At 41.9% G+C, this 22,759-nt stretch overlaps 1 protein-coding gene across 1 annotated transcript in view; it reads left to right on the top strand.

Moving 5' to 3' along the window:
- Positions 1–15,958, top strand: part of slc39a4 (solute carrier family 39 member 4) — a 62,733-nt gene extending 46,775 nt beyond the window's left edge. The window contains exons 9-12 of the mRNA XM_072252089.1: positions 1,182–1,233; positions 3,840–3,992; positions 6,288–6,475; positions 14,049–15,958. Coding sequence (XP_072108190.1) covers positions 1,182–1,233; positions 3,840–3,992; positions 6,288–6,475; positions 14,049–14,180 — 525 coding nt within the window. The 3' untranslated portion in view covers positions 14,181–15,958. The remainder of the gene's footprint in view (positions 1–1,181; positions 1,234–3,839; positions 3,993–6,287; positions 6,476–14,048) is intronic.
- The last annotated feature ends 6,801 nt before the right edge of the window (positions 15,959–22,759 follow it).

Raw genomic sequence — 22,759 nt, 5'->3', positions numbered from 1 at the left:
TCTTCCATTAGGACTCCCACTCACTGCTTTATCCTGCGTGCCACCCTTTCAAGCAAGTAATGGAGGACTTCATCTTGGTGTCTGTTGGTGTTGCATTTACTGTCCAGACCAGAAAGTCTCTAGTTTGTTCTGGAGGCATCAGGAATATGGACTGAATCACAAACAGTAAAACTGATTGAGGTGTGGGGTAGATAAAGAAGATTGTAGAGATTCTCATAGATTTGAACTTCAGCATGAATCACAGAATTTTCTCTTGATTTTTCTACCAGTCTTTCTTATTTTCAAATTTTACTTCTTCTACTTATTTCTGATGGTCTCAACCCGAAACATCAACTGTTTATTCCTCTTTATACATGCTGCCATACCTGCTGAGATCCTCCAGCATTTTTTGACTTATTACTTAGAGCGAGTGTGGAATAGACCCTTAGGGCCCTTTGAGCTGTGCCACCAGCAACCCTAGACTAATCATGGGACAACTTACAATGTCCATTAAACCTACTAACCAGTACGTCTTTGGACCAAGGGAGGAAACCGAAGCACCCGGAGGAATCCCACACATTCCATGGGGAAGATATACGAATTCCTTACAGAGGACACCAGTTTGAACTCTGACGTCCGGAGATGTAAAAGCGTCACACTAATTGCTATCCTATGGTGCCACATTTTGTATGTGTTGCTTTGGATTTCCAGCATTTGCAGTATCTTTTGTGTTTATTCTTCTTATTTCTTGCCCTTCCCTCCCCTTTCTTGCATTTGAGTCAGATATTAATCATGTCGGGTGACTGGATGAACATACGTCTCTACCAAAGGAGGTGTAAGGTGCTCCTTCTCTCCACTAGCCTGCAGGTCACCCTTGGGCAAGGTGTAGCACCTGCTTAGCCCTCCAATCAGGGTCACGCGAAGCCATAGGACCAGGTGGTGGATGGTTGTATGAATAGCTGGTGCAGATCACAATTCCTGGTTATGTGACCACTGATGCCAGGCAGACAATCCCTGAAAAGTATTGACAGTTGTTGGGGTCAACCATTTTGCAAAGACGTTGCCCAGAAAAAGGCAATGACAAGCCACTTCTGTTGAAAAATTTGCCAAGAGCCATCAGGGTCATGGAAATACCATGATCACCCATGTCATAACACACAGCACATAACAATTAATCATCTCCTTACTGTTTCCATGCTTAGATGTCCTCTGATCTGTCTTTAGAAGGCGACTTTGGTCAACGCTCTAAAAAAGGTATGTTTGCCTTCAAGTAATCAAAAATACTCATATTTTGTTGGATTGGGAAGATCATGGATCTGAATTTCATTCATCTTGCAGCCACATTGAGAATCTCTCTGCAGTTGAGGTGAAATCACTGCAAAGTTCTGTCGAAAAACTACACTCAGTGATCCAGAAACAGCTTTTTCCCTTCCAGAATCAGAATCAGGTTTACTATCACTGGTATTGTGACGTGAAATTTGTTAACTTAGCAGCAGCAGTTCTATGCAATACATAATCTAGCAGAGAGAAAAAAATAATAATAAATAAAATAAAATGTAATAATAAATAAACAAGTAAATCAATTACATATATTGAATAGATTATTTAAAAATGTGCAAAAACAGAAATACTGTATATTAAAAAAGTGAGGTAGTGTCCAAAGCTTCAAAGTCCATTCAGGAATTGGATGGCAGAGGGGAAGAAGCTGTTCCTGAATCGCTGAGTGTGTGCCTTCAGGCTTTTGTATCTCCTACTTGATGGTAACAGTGATAAAAGGGCATGCCCTGGGTGCTGGAGGTCTTTAATAATGGACTCTGCCTTTCTAAGACACCGCTCCCTAAAGATGTCCTGAGTACTTTGTAGGCTAGTGCCCAAGATGGAGCTGACTAGATTTACAACATTCTGCAGCTTCTTTCAGAACATCATCAGATTAGCAAATGGTTCATGAATCCATGAACATTATCTCATTATTCCATTTTATCAAAACTATTTATATATTTTAATAACTCACGGTAATTTTATTTCTTTGCATTGAACTGCTGTTGCAAAACAACAAATATCACATCATAAAAATCTGATTCTGATACAGAAGGATAAACAAGAAGGAAATTCAGATTCAGATTAACTTATCACATGTACATCAAGAAGTACAGTGAAATGCATTGGCTGTGTTAACAACCAACACACCTATGGATGAAGAGTCCTTGAAAGTGGGTCCATAGGTTATCAAATCAGTTCAGAAATGGGATGAGTAAGTTATCCCCTCTGGTTCAGGAGCCTGATGGTTGGGGGGGGGGTTACTGAACCTGGTGGTGTGGGTCCTGGGGTTCCTGTACCTTCTTCTTGATGAGTGCAGTGGGAAGACAGCATGATCTAGATAGTGGGGCCAGATGATGGTTGCTGCTTTCATGCAACAGCGCTCATGTAGATGCGCTCAATGGTGGGGAGACCTTTACTCCTGAGGGACTGTGCCATATCCACTACCTTTTGTAGATTTTACCATTCAAGGGCTTTGGTATTTCCATATCAGGCTGTGATGCAGCCAATCAGTATATTTTCTACCACTCATCTGTAGAAGTTACCAAATAGAAGTACAGAATATCTGTACTGAAAAAGGTCACTTAATTATAGGAAGGATGTGGAATCTTTACAGAGGGTGCAGAGGAGATTTACCAGGATGCTGTGTGGATTAAAGAGCAAATCTTATGAAGATAGACTGAGCAAGCTAAGGCTTTTCTCTTTAGAGCAAAAGAGGATAGGAGATGACCTTATAGAGGTGTACAAGATGATAAAATGCACAGATAGACTAGACAGCCAGATACACTTTCCCCGGACATAAGTGGCTATTATGAAGGCCATAGTGTTAAGCTGTCTGAGGAAAGTATTAGGAAGATGTCAAAGGTAGATTTCTTACACAAAGATTGATGGTGTGTGGAACACGCTGCCAGGGTGGTGACAGAGGCAGATACAGCAGGAATATTTAAGAGACTTTTAGATAGACATATGGATGAAAGTAAAATGAAGGGCTACATGGGAAAAGAAGGGTTAGATTGATTTTTTGAAGTAGGTTAAAAAGTTAGTATACTATTATGGATCAAAGGGCCTGTACTGTACTATACCCTTCAAAAATAAGACCATAAGATATAGGAACAGAATTAGGCCATTTGGCCCATTGAGTTTGCACCGCCATTTCATCATGGGTGATCCATTTTTCCTCTCTGCCCAAATCTCCTGCCTCCCCCCCCCCCCCCGTATCCCTTCATGCCTTGACCCATCAGATGTTTAATATCATTTCCAGAACACAAGTGCAACAGAGAACAGAAGAATCGTTACTCTGGATCAGATGCAGCACAAAAGAAAACCATAAGATAAAGAACACAATAATAAAAACACAATAAATATAAATACATAAGTTAGTTTATATATATAGATTGATTGTATGTCCATAAAATGACACTAGGCACAGGTGTGTCATTACATAAGGTGACTGACAGGAAATGATAAAGTAGTGGTGGTTGGGGTGTGGAGGGGTGGGTTAGTGGGTGGAGGTACTGCCTGGAGAAAGTAACTGTTTTTGGGTCTTGTGGTCCTGTCATGAGAGGTTATATAGCCTCTCTCCCTGATGAGAATGGGACAAACAGCCCATGAACTGGATGGGTGGGATTTTTCATTACTAGTCCTTCTCCAGCACACTTCTGTATACATGTTACTGTTTTATGTTCTAGTGAACCAGCTAGACAACACTCAAAGGAATTACATCAACATACTGTACTGCTTGATGAGTACAACACAATTTTAATAACACACATCAAAGTTGCTGGTGAACGCAGCAGAACTTTAATAACCTCCCTTTTCTACAGCTTTGCGGGTTCTTCCGTACATGATCGTGATTGGTGATGGGATCCATAACTTTGCCGATGGGCTGGCTCTGGGAGCAGCTTTCTCTGTCTCCTGGAAAACAGGACTCGCCACAACACTTGCAGTTTTCTGTCATGAGCTTCCTCATGAAATGGGTAAGATTTGATTTTGTTGCTTATGCTCCCTGATAAATGACACTTCAGCTCTGATTATTTATTCCTACAGATATTTTATGGAGTTGGATGTTTATCCTTCACCGCAAAATACCTAAATTAAAATTTACATGTTTTTCTGTCCACAAAGACCTTAAGTTTCCTCTGAGTTATTTTGGACCCCTTTGTTTATGATTCAGGTATTTAAAGATCAGCTTTATCTATCACAAGTACATCGAAACATTGAAATATACAGTGAAATGCAACACTTGTGTCAATGACCAACACAGTCTGAGGATGTGTTGGGACAGACTACAAATGTTGCCACACTTCTGGCACCAGCATAGCATGCCCATGACTAACTAACTCTAATCTGTATGTCTTTGGAATGTGGGAGGAAACTGGAGCGCCTAGAGCAAAACCACGTGGTCACAAGGAGAAAATTCTTACAGACTGCAGTGGAAATTGAATTTCGATTATTCATTGCTGGCTGGCACTGTAAAACGTTACACTAATTGGTATTTACTGCACTGCCGTACCTACGCAGAATACAGAACAGTTCAGAAGAAGAACAAGCTTTTCAACCCACAATGGTGTGCTGAATTAATTAAACTAGTATTTAAATGCCTAATAAGCCCCTTCTGCCTCCACAAGGTCCATTCTCTGCATTCTTGAAAGCCTCTATTGCATTCGTCTCCAATACTAACCCTGACAGCCCATTCCAAGGCACCTACCTACCACTCCCCATGTAAAAAAATTGCACGACATAACTCCTTTGAACTTATCCATTTAAACACTAAACATTAGTAATGTTTAAAGTGGATATATTGGAATTATCCCGTTTGGAGCAAACAGGATGAAAGGAGTCTCAGCAGAGGTGTACAAGAGGCATAGACTGAGTGGACTGTTAGAGACTATCCCAGAGTGGAAGTGACTAATAACAAGGGGCATAATTTTAAGATGATTGGCTGAAAGTATACGGGGGATGTCAGAAGTATAGTTATTATACAGAGAGCAGTGGTTGGGTAAAAACACACTGCTGGGGTGGTGGTGGTGGTGGTGGAAGCAAATACATTAGGGACATTTAAGAGACTCTTAGATAGGCACATGGGTGATAGAAAAAGGAAGGGCTATGTGGGAGGGAAGGGTCTGATCGACCTTAGAGTAGGTTGTATGTCGGTGCAACATCATGGTCTGAAGTTCTATATGCTCTATTGGAAACAGTACAGCAACAGAACTTAAGGCTACACACACACAAAATGCTGGAGGAACGTAGCAGGTGAGGCAGCATCTATAGTAATGAATAAACAGTCAACTTTTTGAGCTGAGACCCTTCTTCAGGACTGTAAAGGAAGGAGGAAATGCCAGAATAAGAAGGTGGAGTTGGGGAAGAAGTGCAAGCTAGAAAGTGAAGCCAGGTGGGTGGGGGAGGGCGGGGATGAAGCACAAAGCTGGGAGGTGAGAGGTGGAAAAGGCAAAAGGCTGGAGAAGAAGGAGTCTGATAGGAGAGGAGAGTGGATCACGGAAGAAAGGGAAGGAGGAGTGGGCATCAGGGGGAGGTGACAGGCAGTTGAAGAGAAGATATAAGAGGCCAGAGTGGGCAATTGAAGAAGAGGGAATGGGGGAAAAAATTACCCAAAGTTAGAGAAATTGATGTTCATGCCATCAGATTGGAGACTATGTAGACAGAATATAATGAGTTGCTCCTCCAACCTGGGAGTGGTCTCATCACAGCAGAAGGGGAGTCAATGGACCGACCTGACAGAATGGGAATTAAAATGGTTGACCACAAGGAAATCCTGCTTTTTACGGATGAAGTGGAGGTGCACTGAATACAAATACACTTTGGGGATGGCAGTAGATTTCAGAATAATTCAAGTTCACTGATTAACTCCAATTTCAACTCTCTTGAATTACATTTGTTATGTTTTGTAACTTCAAAACATTAAATTAATTCAAAGGAAGACACAGGAGTCTGAAATGTGAATCGAAGTTTGTGTACTTTAAGTGAGGTGTGCATGTATTATGTGGTAGCATTATAGATGTATGTTATTCACATATTTTGACATGTAACCTATAATGAATTATTCAAACAAACGAATGCTCACTGAAACAATATATATATACACAAGATTATTCAAATATTACAGAAATATTAAATACACAACAGTATTACCCCGTTGCTCCAGAATTTACGGATGTATGGTCTCATTCACAATATTGGGTGTAAAACACTGACAGTGTGCTCCTGCGATGCTCTTGGCAATAATAATGAGATGGATTTCCTTTCTACCTCAGGTGATTTTGCAGTTCTGTTGCACGCTGGAATTTCTGTCAAGAAAGCCATTCTCCTGAACTTTGGCAGTGCCTTGACCGCTTTTATTGGACTATACATAGCACTAGGTGTTGCGACAGATGAAATAGTGCAAGAATGGATATTTACTGTAGCAACGGGCCTCTTCCTTTATGTGGCTCTTGCAGATATGGTACGTATATCAGAATCTGAATCACAATCAGGGTTAATATCACTGGCATAAGCCATGAAATTTGTTGTTATGTGACAGCAGTACAATATAATACATAATAACAACAACCATAAATTGAAGTAAGATGCTCCTGTAACTCCTCCTTGATGGTGGCAATATGAAGAGGGCATGTTCTGGGTGATGGGGGTATGGGGGTCCTTAATGATAGACGTTGCCTTTCTGAGGCATCACTCCCTGAAGATATCCCAGACGCTGGGGAGGTTGATGCCCATGATGGGGCTGAATGCGCTTACAACTTTCTGCAACGTATTTTGATTCTGGGCAGTGCCCCCCCACCACCCACATACCAGATGGTGATGCAACCAATTAGAATGCTTTCCATGGTACATCTGTATAAACTTGTGAGTGTGTTTGGTGAAATACCAAATCTCCTCAAACTCCTACTGAAATATAATCGCTGTCATGTTTTCTTTGTAACTTCATCAATAAGTTGGGCCCAAGATAGATCTTCAAAGTTGTTGGCACGCCGGAACTTGAAATTGCTCACCTCTTCCACTTCTGAACCCTCTATGACAACTGGTGTGCATTCCCTCGTCTTACCCTTTCTGAAGCCCACAATCTTACTGACATTGAGTGCAACATCACTCAACCAGCTGATCTACCTTGCTCTTGTACAGCTTCTTGTCACAATCTGAAATTCTGCCAGCAATAGTTGTGTTGTCAGCAAATTTACCGATAGCATTTGAACTGTGCCTAGCCACACAGTCCATGTATATTTATGTACCACACACTCTATGTTTTAGGAACAGCTTCTTCTCCTCTCCCATCAGCTTTCTAAATGGTCCATGAACACCACCCCACTATTCCCTCTCGTCTGCCCTACTTATTTATTCTCTATATATTTCTTGTTGTAACTTAATTTATTTTTTATGTTTTGCACCGTATTGCTGCTGTAAAACTAGTTCAAGTTTATTGTCATTCACTGTCCACATGTATACTACCAAATGGAAAAACATCCAGATCAAGGTGCACAACACAGCACTTATAACTCACACGCAACACATGAAGTAATATTAAAATAATAAGTTAACAAAGAGTAAAACAACAAATTTCATGACATAGGGAGTGATAAACCTGATTCTGATTTTAATGTATTAAAGATTATTGTTGGTCACAATTGGATTTGAGTTCATGTATAAGTAAGAATGCACACACTAAATGTACAGACCAGTTAACATTAATTACAGCAGCATGAACTTACAATCACCATTATGGTCAATAATCTTAGGACTATATCAATAACCATAAGAGATCCTGCAGATGCTGGAAATCCAGAGTAACACACACACAAAATGCTGGAGGAACTCAGCAGGTCAGACAGCATAGGCGTCATAGAACACTACAGCACAGAAGCAGCCCATTTGATCTATCTAGTCTGTGCCAAACCATTAATCTGGAGATAGTACTCCAAATTAAGTCTCATTGACATCTTATATAATTTCAATATAACATCCCAATTCCTGTACTCCACAAAGTGATTTATGAAGGCCAATGTGCCAAAAGCTTTCTTTATGACTTTATCTAACTATGAAGCCGCTTTCAAGGAATTATGGATTTGCATTCTCAGATCTTTCTGTGCTACCACTCTTCTCAATACCCTACCTCTCACCATGTAAAACCTACCCTGATTGGTCCTCCCATAAGACAAAACCACACACTTGTTTGCATTTAATTCCATCTGCCATTTTTCAGCCCATTTTTCCAGCTAGCCCAAATCCTATTGCAAGCTTCCTCACTTTCCATTACACCTCCAAACTTGCTGTCATCCACAAATCTGCTGATCCAGTTTTCCACTTTATCAGGCAGATTGCTGATATAGATGACAAACAACAATAGGCCAAGCACCATCTAGCCAGGCATCTAGTCAGAGAAGCAACCATCTACAACCTCTCTGGCTTCTTCTGTGAACCCAATGCTTAATCCAATTTACTACCTCATCTTGAACCTTCTGACCAGCCTCTCATGTCAAAGGCCTTGCTAAAGTCTATGCAGACATCATCCACAACCTTGCCTTCATTAACCTTCCTGATAACCTCCTCGAAAAACTTTATGATTGGTTAGACATGACTTACCAAGCACGAAGCTACGTTGACTATCCCTGATCAGTCCATGTCTATCCAAATACTCAAATATCCAGGCCCTTAGAATTCCTTCCAATAACTTTGCCACTATCGATGTCAGACTCATCGACCTATAATTCCCTGGTTTATCTTTAGAGCCTTTCTTAAACAATGGAACTACATTAGCTATACTCCAGTTCTCTGGCACCTCATCCGTGGGTAAGGATGTTTAAAGTATCTCTGCTAGGGCCTCTCCCAGGGTCCAAGGGAACATATTGTCAGGTCTTGAAGATCTCAACACCCTAATTTGCCCCAAGCCAGCAAACACCTCCTCCTCTGTAATCTGTGTAGGGACAAGACCTCGCTGCCACATTGCCTCACATCTATAGACTCTGGTCTATCTCCTGAGTAAATACACGTGCGAAAAAAAATCATTTAAGATCTCCCCTATCTCTTTCGGCTCCACACATGGATTACCACTCTGAAATTCCACAGGACCCAAGTTGTTCCTTGCTATCCTTCTGCTCTTAATGTATCTGTAGAAGCCCTTAGGATTCTTCTTCACCCACTGCCAGGGCAACCTCGTGCCTTCTTTTAGCCCTCCTGATTTCCTTCCTAAGTGATCTCTTGCATTTCTTATACCCTCAAATCTCATTTCTTCCTGCCTGCTATACGCCTCCTTCTTTCTTTTAACCAGGGCCTCATTATCTCTTAAAAACCAAGACTCCCTAAACCTGTTATTCCTGCCTTTTATTCTGACAGGAACATATAAACTCTGTACAGTACTCTCAAAATTACTCTTTTGAAGGCCTCCCACTTACCAAGTACACCTTTGCCAGAAAACAGTCCGTTCCAAACCACTTCCCAGATCCTTTCTGATACCATCAAGATTGGCCTTCCTCCAATTTCAAATCTCAATCCAAGAACTAGACCTATCCTTCACCTTGAAATCTAATGGCATTATGATCGCAAGGCGCAAAGTGTTCTCCTATACAAACTTTTGTCACCTGCCCTGTCTCATTCCCTAACAGGAGATCTAGTATTACACTCTTTCTAGTTGGGACTTCTACGTAATGATTAAGGAAACTTTCCTGAATACGCTTAACAAATCTTTCCCATCCAGATCTTTTACAATCCCAGTCAATATGTAAAGAGTTGACATTTTGGGCTAATCAGGACCTGATGAAGGGCCTCAGCCTGAAACTTGACTGTTTATTCATTTCCATTAAAGCTAGCTGACCTGCTGAGTTCCTCCAGCATTTTGTCTGTGTTATTCTACTACATCAAGAATATATTTACTTAAAATATCCTAACTAACCAAAATACAGGATATAAATTCTGCTGCAAACCAGATATGGAATTTGGTTCAAGATGAGGAAGTTCACACAATTTTTCCAGTGTCAGTCATTCTCTTCATGACCCCAGCAAGATAGACCTAGTGTGCTGCAGAGAGGTTGTTGATCTAACTGCTGTCCCCATTTCCACTCTACCTACAAACTGCCAACAGTCCTTGGGGTAGCAAATGTAAGCATTAATTTTAGATGGAGGGGGAGTGGCTTTTTGTCCTTCACTATAGCCCACAGGTTTAAGAACCAAATCTTAAAAATTAAGTCTGTAAGTAATACCACTATCGCACTAGAACATACAATAGAACATAGTACAGTACAGCACAGGAGCAGGCCCTTCAGCCTGCAATGTTGTGCCAAACCAAACACATTAGTAATCAAATAACCAACTGAACTAGTCCCTTATGCCTACATTAAGTCCATATCGCTCCACTTTCCTCACATTCATGTGACTATCTAAACATCTCTTTAAAGTCCCTAATGTATCTGCCTCAACCTCCACCCCAGGCAACACATTCCAGATACCACTCTCTGTGTAAAATCATGCCTTTCACATCTCCTTTGAAATTACCTCCTCTTACTTTAAATGTATACCCTCTGGTATTAGACTTTTCAACCCTGAGAAAAAGACAGTGTTTGTCTACTCTGTCTATGCCTCTCATAATTTTATAAACCTCTGTCACAGTGGTTCCCAATCTTTTTTATGCCATGGACCCCTACCATTAACCGAGGGGTTCATGGACTCCAGGTTGGGAACCCTTACATCACCCTCAGCTTCCACCACTCCAGAGAAAACAACCCAAGTTTATCCAACCTCCCATGAAGTACCTGCCTTCTAATCCAGACGGCATCTTGGTAAACCTCTTCGACAGCCTCTCCAAAGCCTCAACATTCTGTCTATAATGGGGTGACCAGAACTGTCTGTAATACTCCAGATGAGTCCTAACTAGAGTTTTATAGAGCTGTAACATGACTTTCTGACTCTTAAACTCAATGCCTTGACTAATAAAGGCAAGCATGCCATAAGCCTCCTTAACCATCCTATCAACCTGTGTAACTTTGGGATAAAATCAGAAAACATGCCAGGTAGTGCAAAAGGAAAACAAAATAGCATTAATGTCAAAGGTCAAAGAAATCATTAAAATCATTGATCTTGCTTTTTACCCTATGAGATGTGTTTAAACAATTTTCTCATTCTAATACCTCTCCACTATCACACATCACCTGAACTACTCAAAAAATGAATGAAGGTAATTAAATTAAAATGTAACTAGACTGAACTCCTTTCTTCTGTGTTTACAATTTCTGCCTCACTGCTATACACCAACAATATAAGACCACAATACCATAAGACATAGAAGCAGAACTAGGCCATTGAGTGTGCTCCGCCATTCCATCATGGCTGATTTATTATCCCTCTCAACTTCAACTAGCTTCTCCCCGTAACCTTTGATGTCCTTCCTAATCAGGTATAGGTATATGGAGGAATTTAAGTTGGGGGCTTATATGGGAGGCAGGGTTTGAGGGTCGGCACAACATTGTGGGCCGAAGGGCCTGTACTGTGCTGTACTATTCTATGTTCTATGTTAAGAACCTATCAAGCTCTGCTTTAAATATACTCAATGACTTGGCACCACATACATCTATGGCAACAAATTCCACAGATTCACTACCCTTTGGCTAAAGAAATTCCTTATCTGTTCTAAATGGACATCCCTCTATTCTGAGGTTGTGCCCTCTGGTCCTTGACTCCCCCACTATTGCTGTTTGCTGGGAATTCTCCAAACTTTTGATTTTGATGTCTGCTTCGGTCTGTTCTCCTGAGCTTGATCTTTCTGTCCTGCTATGATTCCCCACCTTTCTGACCTGAAATATATTTGCCTTTCTCTTACCTTTTTTCTTGACATTGGGTTTCTGTTTCTGACAATACTTGCTTCCAGTCTTTCTCTTCCACAAATACCTTTCTATTTCTTCCAAATAATCATGGATCTACATCTCCTACATGTCCCTTATAAACCTTGGACTTTTTCTCTTTAACATTTTGCCTTACTTTAACCTAATCTCAGTCCCTCTGCTATAATCTCCCCCCTTGTCCATCACCACTCTTTCCAATTCTCTTGAATTTAACTATCTGGTCACTCCTTGTGTCATCTCTGATAATAAAACAAAATAACTGGACCCAGAACACATGCACACTCACGAGTCAACCACACTTTAACAGCATGGGTCCTGTCACCACACTGTTCTGAATCTTGAACAGAGAAATAGTATTTTTATATAGAACTGGCTAGCAATTACAGATATTGACAATTTGGTAAACTGTTTATGTTTTAATTCCTTATTTGGAAGAATAATCACTATTCACAATGCAGGTGTTAAAAGTCAATAGGAACTACAAGTTGACAACTGATGATACTTTGAAGTTAGTCAAACAATTGTCCCTTCGTTGTTGTGTGTGCCTTGGATCACTTATTTTGTCTCCAAACCCCTGGTGTACAAGGGGAAGCTATGTTCTTCAAAGATCTTTCTTGCCTGAGGTGTCTGTACTCTATATTTGCCTGGATATTATGTTAACCCTTGCCTTACCGCAACTTCCGCAAGTTCACTCACCAAGTGATAGTTCTACTTGTCAAGGAGATATGACATATTTTCCATAAAATCTGAACAGATACTATGGGAGTGGAAAGTGAGGGTTGGGATTAGGTTGAGCTGCAGCAGTTGAATTCGTGAGGAAGAGCAGTGAATGGCCAGTAAGAACTGAAGAGGAGATGAACCCGTGAACAATCAGGCTCCTCATATCAAAGAGTACAACTTCATTCAATTTCTGTTACCCCTTCATTGAAATGTTCCCACGACCAGCAGGCTCACTTCCAAGGTCTCTCCATCTCACATTCTCGAAATTTATTGCTTACTTATTATTATTATGATTATGTCTTTGTGTATTTTGCAGCTTTTTTGCATTATGGTTGAAAGCCCAAGTTGTTGCAGTCTTTCATTGATTCTGTTATGGTTATTATTCTACCAATTTATTGAATAAGCCCAAAAGAAAATGAATCTCAGGGTTGTACATGGTGACATATGTGCACGTTAATAATAGATTTACTTTGAACTTTGAACCAGGTCGTACATCAAGGAGCAGATAGCAAGATGGAGGAGGACAGGACCAGACAGGGGGGTTAAACTGTAAAGATGCACACAGTGGAGCAGATTAGATTAGGAAACAGGTGGGGGGGGGCACAACATAAACACAATAGGTTCTGCAGATGTTGGCAACCTTGAGCAATACACACAAAATGCCGGAGGAATTCAGCAAGTCAGGCCGCATCAATGGGGGGAGAATAAACAGTTGATGTTTCAGGCTGAGACCCTTCATCAGGACTGGAAAAGAAGGGGGCAGGAGCCAGAATATAGGATGGGGGAGGGGGAAGGAGTACAAGCTGGCAGATGATAGGTGAAACCAGGTCAGTTATTATTCCAGTCTAAGAATTTTCTTGCAACTAGATGTCTACTGTCACATTTATAGATTATTGTCTCACAATGGTGGGATCTCTTGAGAGCTTCGTGTTTTAAAATTAATTGGTCACCAATGTCTGTGTCCATTAGTAGGAGTAACTGTAGGGCCCTCTCCACCTACCCCTTCTTTCTTTTTCCATTCTTCACTCTGGCTCCCCGTCACCCCTTCTCTTTTCCTCATCTGTCCACCTCCTCCCTCTGGTGGCCCTCCTCCTTCCCTTTCCCCCATGGTCCACTGTCCTGTCCTATCAGATTTCTTCTTCTTCAGCCCTTTTCCTCTTTTACTGATCACCTTGTAGCATCTCATTTCATCCCCGTCTGCCAGCTACCCACAGGCACCGTTGACTAAATAATTCTACAAGGTACTTATGAGATACCAAAATTGTGAGACGATAACCAAGAAACGTGATCTCAGAAAGTGCAACCAGTTGTGAGAAAATTCTTATACTGGAATAACAGAATTTAAGGACTCTTAAACTTTAACACTGCTCATTCCATTGCCAGCATGCAGTGTAATAACATATCACGTTCTAGAATTCTACCAATAAGTTTGCTAGGGGGAAATCCTTATTTTTTATTCCTTTTTTCCTTTAGATTCCAGAGATGATGGAAGCAAAGAGCAAAAATCCCTGGATTTTATTCCTTCTGCAAAATTTGGGATTATTGGTCGGCTGGACAATCTTAATCCTATTATCACTTTATGAGGATCAAATTCAATTTGGATAGAGCACAATGCGCTGCTCTGAATATTTTCTGTAGGGGCAATTTATACTGTTCTCTTGTTTTAATCTTCACTGCAGGACGGTGGGCTGTAGCTGTAATCATGATGGTGGAACGTATATATTCAGTCATGTTTATTCTGCAAATCCAATTTGATTTTATCTTAAGTGGCACATGGAGGTATCCCTGGTTCCCAGAAATGTCAGGAAAAGCAGCCTTCCGTCTCCAGTTGAAAAAATATCGTGGCATCATGAAGGAAGAAATGCAAGCTTTTCCCCCCTTAGGGTGGTGAAAGTGTAGATCGAGCTGTCAGCACAAGTGGTAGATGCAAGTTCAATTGTAACATTGAAGGGAAGTTTGGATGGGTACATGGATGAGAGAGGTGTGGAGGGCAATGGGTAGATGGGATTATGCAGAAGACCAGGTGGGCACAGATTATACAGTGTGGGCTGAAGGGCCTGTTTCTGTGCGATAGTACACCATAACTCTAATGGTTACAATATCCAAACTAAAAGCCATCTGGTTCAACAAACATTGTTTAGGGAATAAGACCATTAAAAACAGTAGCAGAGATAGGCCTGCTCCACCATTCCATCATGGCTGATTTATTATCCCCCTCAACCCCATTCTTCAGCCTTCGCCCTGACTAAACAAGAACTTATCAAACTCTGCTTTAAATATACCCAATGACTTGGCCTCCACGACCATCTGTGGCACTGAATTCCACAGATTCACTACACTCTGAATTCCTCCTCATCTCTGTTTTAAATGGATGTCTCTCTTTTCTGAGACTGTGCCCTCTGTTCCTAAACTCCCCCACTATAAGAAACATCCTCTCCATGTCTACTCTATCTAGGCCTTTCAATAATCTGTAGTTTTCAATGAGACATTCTCATTCTTCGAAACTCCAGTGAGTACGGGCCCAGAGCCATTAAACACTCCTCATACATTAACCATTTCATTCCCAGAATCATTCTCATGAACATCGTCTAGACACTCTGCAATGCGAAGACATCTTTTCTTAGATAAGGGGCCCAAAGCTGCTCACATACTCCAAGTGCAGCCTAACCAATGCTTTATAAAGCCACAGCATTACATCCTTGTTTTTGTATTCTAGTCCTCCCGAAATGAATACCAACTCAACCAGCAAGTTAACCTTTAGGGAATCCTGCACAAAGACTCCTAAGTCCCTTTGTACCTCTGACTGTTGAATTTTCTCCCTGTTTGGAAAATAGTCCACGCCTTTATTCTTTCTACCAAGAATGAAATCTACTGCCATTAAACAATCTGATCCTTATATTAGCCTAGAAACATAGCCAAGTGACAGACTCTGAAAAGCCTGACCACTAGTTGTATAAAAACTGCTTAAAAAGTTTCAGCCTAACTACATTGTGAGAGGATCTTCAACAACATTACAATGATAGCTATGTATGGCTGATAAACACTTCCTTGAGCACTGAGGTGATATCACGAACTGCTCTGTGGCTATAGAATCGGGCTTCTGGACTGACTTCACTGACCATAGCGCTGAATTGGCTACGTGGCTGTGGACTCACCTTCGGAGACTCTGTGGTTCATGTTCTGTGTCTTAATTGTTAGTGTTTTTATTGTTTGGAGGATGAGTTCCTTTTTCACACATTGGGTGTTTGACAGTCTTTGTTATGTAGGTTTTTTTTTAATGGGTTCTATTGTGTTACTTTGTTTTGTGGCTGCCTGCAAGAAAATGAACCTCAAGGTTGTACATAGTATACGTAATTTGATAATAAATGTACTTTGAACTTTGATGGAGTAACAGAAGTAATGCCTGTTTAATTTTGCATTACACTTCCCACACATTAGCTAACATGTTTCCCAGAAATATTTGCCAACAAACAGAGCCCATATCCTGTATCTCAAAAGATCAATTCAAATCAAATCAAGTTTAATTATCATTCAAACCATTCATGGATACGTACGGCCAAACAAGACAGTGTTCTTCTTGGGCCAAGGTGCATAACATACATTCAAGGTAACGGGAGAGAAAATAAAATGGACACACACACCATTACACAAGAAAACACATATATAGTCCAAGTCCCTGAGAGGCATGCAATGATGGTACAGATCCTGGCAATCCAGCCTGTCATTCCATTGATTGAACATTGGGGGCAGCACTGATGGGAGAGGCCAGCTCCCAACCGAGCATGGACGCCACATTACACTGCCTCTAGGGTCTTCTCACCTGGGCTGCAGCAGCAGCCAAGTGCACAGCTTGAGGCCTAGTCCTTGCTACAACCGAGACCATGCTGCTGCCTCGTCACCTGTCTCACCACCAAACAAAGGTAACAGGCCTGTGGCATCTTACATTATCAATGTCCAACAGAGTCCTGCGATCGCAAGAGAAACGTTCAAGACAGTTACTCACTCTAACACTGCACACTGCCTTCAAGCACCAATGCCGATGTCTTTGAGTAGCCAGTAGTAACACGGTTTGCACTCAGGTCAGCTCTTTCGAGCCTTCACCGGCCGACTGCCAGCTTCTCCTTCTCCCATCTGCTGGCTTCTCCTTCTCTGACCCGAGCGCTGGCTTCTTCTTCTCCGGCTCATCCACTGGTTCCTTCGATGCCCCGGCCGGCTGCTCCAAACACTGAAAAGATCACTGGTGCAGTACGCATCCTGTACCTATTGTTCATGGAGTCCTGTACAGTCTGACGATCATAAAAAGCACAGTTTAAAAAGAAAAGTGCACCTTTGTTTGTTCAAACGTGCTGCCATCTTACCAGAAAAAAATAGAACAGTACAGCACAGGAAGAGGCCCTTTGGGGTTTTAATTTACATGAACATATAGGGAAGAAGAGAAGAGAAAGGCCATTGGCACCCTGAACCTGCTGCACAATTTACTAAAATTACGGTTGACATAATTTCCTGCTCTCTCAAGTTCAAGTTCAATCATACATGAATACAACTAAATGAAACAGTGTTCTTTCGGGTCCAAGTTGCAAAACGTACACAGTACAAAGCTTGGATAAGGTAGCAAGTAAACATAGTCACGCAAATAAATATATATCATCATCATCACTATTGCTGTGTCATATGACATGAGCAGTCATGGTCTCCTTACCGTGGTTGTTCTTGGCAGGTTTTTCTACAGAAGTGGTTTGCCACTGCCTTCTTCTGGGCAGTGTCTTTACATTAGGGGTCGCCAACCCGTCGATCGCGATCGACCGGTCGATCTTTCAGACTTTCCTAGTAGATCCCGAAGAAAAATCAAAAATAAATACACAAATACTGTTGTAATGTGAGCATTATAAGAGTAAGTAATACTAATTAGGATAATGGTAATATAGCAATATTTTCGCTAAAAAGCTGTCTGCAAAGAGAGATTGTTTCTGGGTTGCGGGGGTTTAGTTCTGTTCTTTCTGCCCAGTGCGCATGTGTGTAGTTCCCCCACCATGCACTGCATTTTCAGTGTAGCCTGTGCTGCATCAAAGTGACCAATCAGATTAGGGATAAGAGTGCTGACTGTCACAAACATCAATATACGGCAGTGGTCCCCAATCTCCGGGCCGCAAAGCATGCAGTGGTGCAGCAGTAGTCGGGATGCACACGGCACATTTTTAAGAAAAAAAGCCGAAATAAACAAGCTGATTAATTAGGTGCCGCCCAGCACGTAAATGTCGGCTCAGATCAGAGGCGACACAATCAGCAATCGCTCGTGATATCCTGATAGCATAGCGGAGGCTCCACGAAAGAAGGCGAAAACATACAAATTCCATCCAGAATGGGAAGAGGAATTTCTATTTACCTTGGTGAAAGACAAGTGTGTGTGTATGTTGTGCCACCAAATACAAGCACTGACTAAAAGAGGGAATCTGGAGCGGCACCGCAACACCAACCACCAGGAATTTAAAAACACCTACTCCCCAAAGAGCGCAATTCATTTCTGGAAAGTTGAGCTGAAATTGGGGTTGAAGGCCCAGCAATCGTTTTTCACAAAACATGCTGCTCAAAATAAGGCTGCTATTGAAGCATCATTTCGTGTAAGTCACCTTTGGGCTGAACACAAGAAGCCCTTTACAGATGGCGATTTATTCAAGGAAGCAATAGTTATTACCGCAAAGACTGTTTTTAATGACTTTAAAAACAAAAACGGCCTCACAACCGCAATACGTAACATACTGCTTGGCCCTGCAACAGTGACAAGGAGGGTAGAGTCACCGTCAGAGGACGTGAATATTTTTCACTACAGTTCGATGAATCCCTGGATGTAATGCATTTGTCAGAATGGCTTTCCAGGATTTTACAACAAAGGAAGACTTTCTCACTCTTCTGCAATTAAAGGGAAGAACAAGAGGTGAGGATATTTACAATGAGTTTAAAAAAAAATGTCCGTGGAAGTGACATCCCCATTCATAAACTGGTGGAAATTACTACTGATGGGGCTGAGCAATGCGCGGTGTGTGCGTTGGTTTTATACCACTAAAAATCAGTGCCTACTTCCGGTCAACTTATCTATGTGAAATTGCATTTTCACAGATGAAAATTATTAAATATAAGTACAGAAGCTGATTTACTGACAGACACCTCACTAGGGTTGCCAACTTTCTCACTCCCAAATAACAGACAAAATTAGCAGTCAAATCCCGGGACATTTGTGTTTACCCCGAGAAAGACTACTATGACCATGAAGCCTTGCGCGGGCACCTGTGTGCGCATGCGCGTACATGCCAATTTCTTTTCTTTACCCCACCAATTGGTTTTGGCTTAATTTTCATTATTTCTACTTTATATAGGCTGTGTATTTATCATATCATTCCTGCTTTTACTATATATTAGTGTTATTTTAGGTTTTATGTGTTATTTGGTATGATTTGGTAAGTTCTTTTTGGGTCTGGGAACGCTCAAATTTTTTTTCTATATAAATTAATGGTAATTGCTTCTTCGGCGTAAAGCATTTTGGCACGAAAGGTTTCATAGGAATGTTCTACCTTAGCGGGGGGAATACGGGACAGTTGGCAACCCTGCACCTCACAGACTGGCTGTCTGTAGTTATGAGCCAAATTTCAGGGAACTAGCAGAAAGTATTCAGCCCCAGTCATCACACTGAGTGCAACAGTCAATTTTTATTCATTTATTTTTCGTGTTGAAATAAAATTAAATAATGAAACTTAGAATTAAAGATGTGAAGTATTGTAATATTCTTTAAGAAAGACAGCTATAGCCTGTTTGATACACTAGTTACAATGTTTTCTTGTTTGAATTAATTTGAAAGTTTGACAAAAGTATTTTGTGTAATTCAAATACAATTCGCCCAAATAAAAGGCCTCAAATTGGAAGTACGATCTGAGCTGTTTTTTTCTCTAAACGACTTAGTAGATAGATCTTGCCTTTCACTGAGGTCGAGGTAGGGGATTTTGGGCTTAAAAAGGTTGGTGACCACTACTTTACATAATGGGTGACCCCAGTTATTATCTTTACTCTTCAGAGATTGTCTACCTGGTGTCAATGGTCGCATAACCAGGTGATATGCACCATTTGCTCATACGACCGTCCACCTGTTCCCATGGCTTCACCTAACCCTGGCTGGGCGGCTAAGCAGGTGCTACACCTTGACCTGCAGGCTAGTGAAGGGAAGGAGCGCCTTATACCTCCTTTGGTAGAGACGTATCTCCACCCTGCTATCAAAATTGATGGTGCATGGGTGCTATTGGCAAAAAAAAGCAACTCTCGGCAGTCTGAAGATGAACGTACACATGCATGCTATCCAGCTTGTCATTTCACCAATTGAATATCGGAGGGCAGCACTGACAGGAGAGGCCAGCCTCCAAACAAGCATGGACGACGAGCTATACCGCCTCCGGCATCTCCTCTCCTAGACTGCTGCAACAGGCAAGCCCACGGCCTGAGGCTAGCCCTCACTACAAACAAGGCCATGCAGCTCCTCCACTACTGCACCAATAAATGAGGGTTACGTTATCAATGTCCAACAGGGTTTTGCAATGGCTGGAGACAATCCAAGACAATCACTCGCTGTTAGACTGCACACCGCCTTTGCTCATTGACTCCAATGCCTTCCTGTTACAGGCTGTAGCACGGTCTATACCACCTCTCTCCCTATATCCTTTAATTCCCTCGCAGAGTAAAAGTCCATCAGTCTGTCTTGATTCTAAAAATATACCCTGGTTCTGGAAACTTTTGGGGGGGGGGGAAGGGGAGCAACATACTCAGCATTCACCCTGTCAATTCCCCTAAGAATCAGATAATATCTCATTTTTTCTTTGTTCATGTGAGGTTTGGCACAATTTGCTTAGTCTTTCTTCTTACATCCATCCCTGCGGTCAACCTAAGGAATCTTCTGTGCAACGCCTCCAAATCAGGCATTACCTTCCTTAAATGTGGAGACCTGTATACATTGTTTACCTCAGGATCAGGTGTATCACTCGCATATTGTCCGGGAATTTCTTGTTCAGTGGCAGCAATACGTTATAATAAAAACTATAAATTTCAATAAGGAGTATATATTATAAAAGAGAAAATTAAATTAAATAAGTAGTGCAGAAAAAAGAGGAAAAATACTGAGGTAGTATTGATGGGTTCATTGTCCATTCAGAAATCTGACAGCAGTGTGGAAAGGGCGGTTCCTGGAATGTTGATTGTGTGTCTTCAGGCTCCTGTACCTTCTCCTTGATGGTAGCAATGAGAAGAGGGCATGTCCTGGTCGATGGGGGGGTCCTTCATGATGGATGCCGTCTTCTTGAGGGATCGCCTTTTGAAGGTGTCCTGGATGCTGGGGAGGCTAGTGTCCCTGATGGAGGTGGCAGAGTTTGCAGCTTTCTGCACACCGCCTTTGCTCATTGACTCCATACCAGATGGTGATGCAACCAGTCAGAATGCTCTCCATGGCACATCTCCAGAAATTTTTTGGTGACATACCAATTCTTCTCAAACTCATAATGAAACATAGAACCTGTCATGCCTTCTTTGTAATTGCTTCAGTATATTGGGCCCCGGATAGATCCTCACCCAGGAACTTGAAGCTGCCCACATTTTCCACCTCTGATCCCTCGAAGAACAGAAAGGGAAGTGTGTGTTCCCTCGACTTCCCCTTTCTGAAGTCCACATATTTTTATGATGTGCAATATATTATTACTGTTTACTTTTTCAAAGGCTGTGTTATAATTTCTCTACCATATTAAACAATATTAGACAAAGTAGTTGTATGTCCCTCCATTCAGGAAACAGCTCGAGTTGAAGGGGAAGATGCAGATTAAGCAGTCATTTCACGTTATCCCAACCCTTGCAGTATATAAACACAAGAGCAAGAAAATCTGCAGATGCTGGGACTCCAGGCAAAACACACAAAATGTTGGAGGAACTCAGCAGGCTAGGCAGCATCCATGGAAAAGAGTAACCAGCAGATGTTTCGAGCCAAGACTCTTCATCAGGATGGGGGAAAAAGATGAGAGGTCAGGGTAAGAAGTTGGAGAGAGGGTTGGAAAAAGTACAAGGTGGCAGGTGATAGGTGAAACCAGGACAGGGAGAGGGGTGAAGTAAAGAGCTGGGAAATTGATTGGTGAAAGATAAACAGCTGGAGAAGGGGGAATCTGATAGGAGAGGACAGAAGACCATGGAAGAAAGGGACTGGGGAGGAGAACCAAAAAAAAAAGGTGAATCAGAGAGGCAGGTAAGTGGATAATTTGAGAGGTATACGGGAATGGTGAAGGGGGTGGGAGGTGAGGTATACCAAATCATGAGGGGTATAGTTTGGATCAATGTAAATGTAGTACCCCTGAAAAAGGGATATGGTAAATGAAATGTAGATATGCTATGTTCATGCATCAGTCAGTTTATGGAACGACTATGGTGTGTACTGCCCCTCCCCAGCTATTAGCAATCAATTGCGTGCTGAAGATTGAATGCAAGCCCTTACAAGTTAAATAGTAATATGTAAATTATGCCAGTAAACTATGAAATAAGTCCAGGACCCTGTTATAGGAGTCGGTGAACACAGCAGGCCAGGCAGCATCTCTAGGAAGAGGTACAGTCGACGTTTCAGGCCGAGACCCTTCGTCAGGACTGAAACGTCGACTGTACCTCTTCCTAGAGATGCTGCCTGGCCTGCTGTGTTCACCAGCAACTTTGATGTGTGTTGCTTTAATTTCCAGCATCTGCAGAATTCCTGTTGTTCCCTGTTATAGGATATTGTTATTGTCAAACTGGAGAAGGTGGTGAAGAAATATGTGAATATTCCATCTGGACTAGAGAGCCTGAGATCAGTATCAGAAACAGGTTGGAATTTGTTTTGCGGCAGCTGTATATCCTCAATCCGATCCCTCAATATCTGATGGCGATACAAACCAATGTTCTGCACGAAATCTGTGCCATTTGAATTAGCCTCCCAGACTAAACGTGCCGCCATTTTCCTCTCCCCAAGCGAACGAAATAGAAGCCGCCGCGCTCCCGCCAAAAGCCGCCGGCGGCGCGCGTCAGGCACCGACGCTTTACCCTCCGAATACTGGCTGTCTGCGCATGTGCAACGCGGAAAGCGGTCGGTCGCCACCGTAATTTGCATCGCTCGATATCGCGAGATCTTGGCTCCGCGAGGT

The sequence above is a fragment of the Mobula birostris genome, chromosome 3 (genome assembly GCF_030028105.1).
Source record: "Mobula birostris isolate sMobBir1 chromosome 3, sMobBir1.hap1, whole genome shotgun sequence".
In the NCBI taxonomy this organism is placed as follows: Eukaryota; Metazoa; Chordata; class Chondrichthyes; order Myliobatiformes; family Myliobatidae; genus Mobula; species Mobula birostris.
The sequence above is the reverse complement of the archived record's forward strand: the minus strand, read 5'-3'. Positions and strand labels throughout refer to the sequence as shown.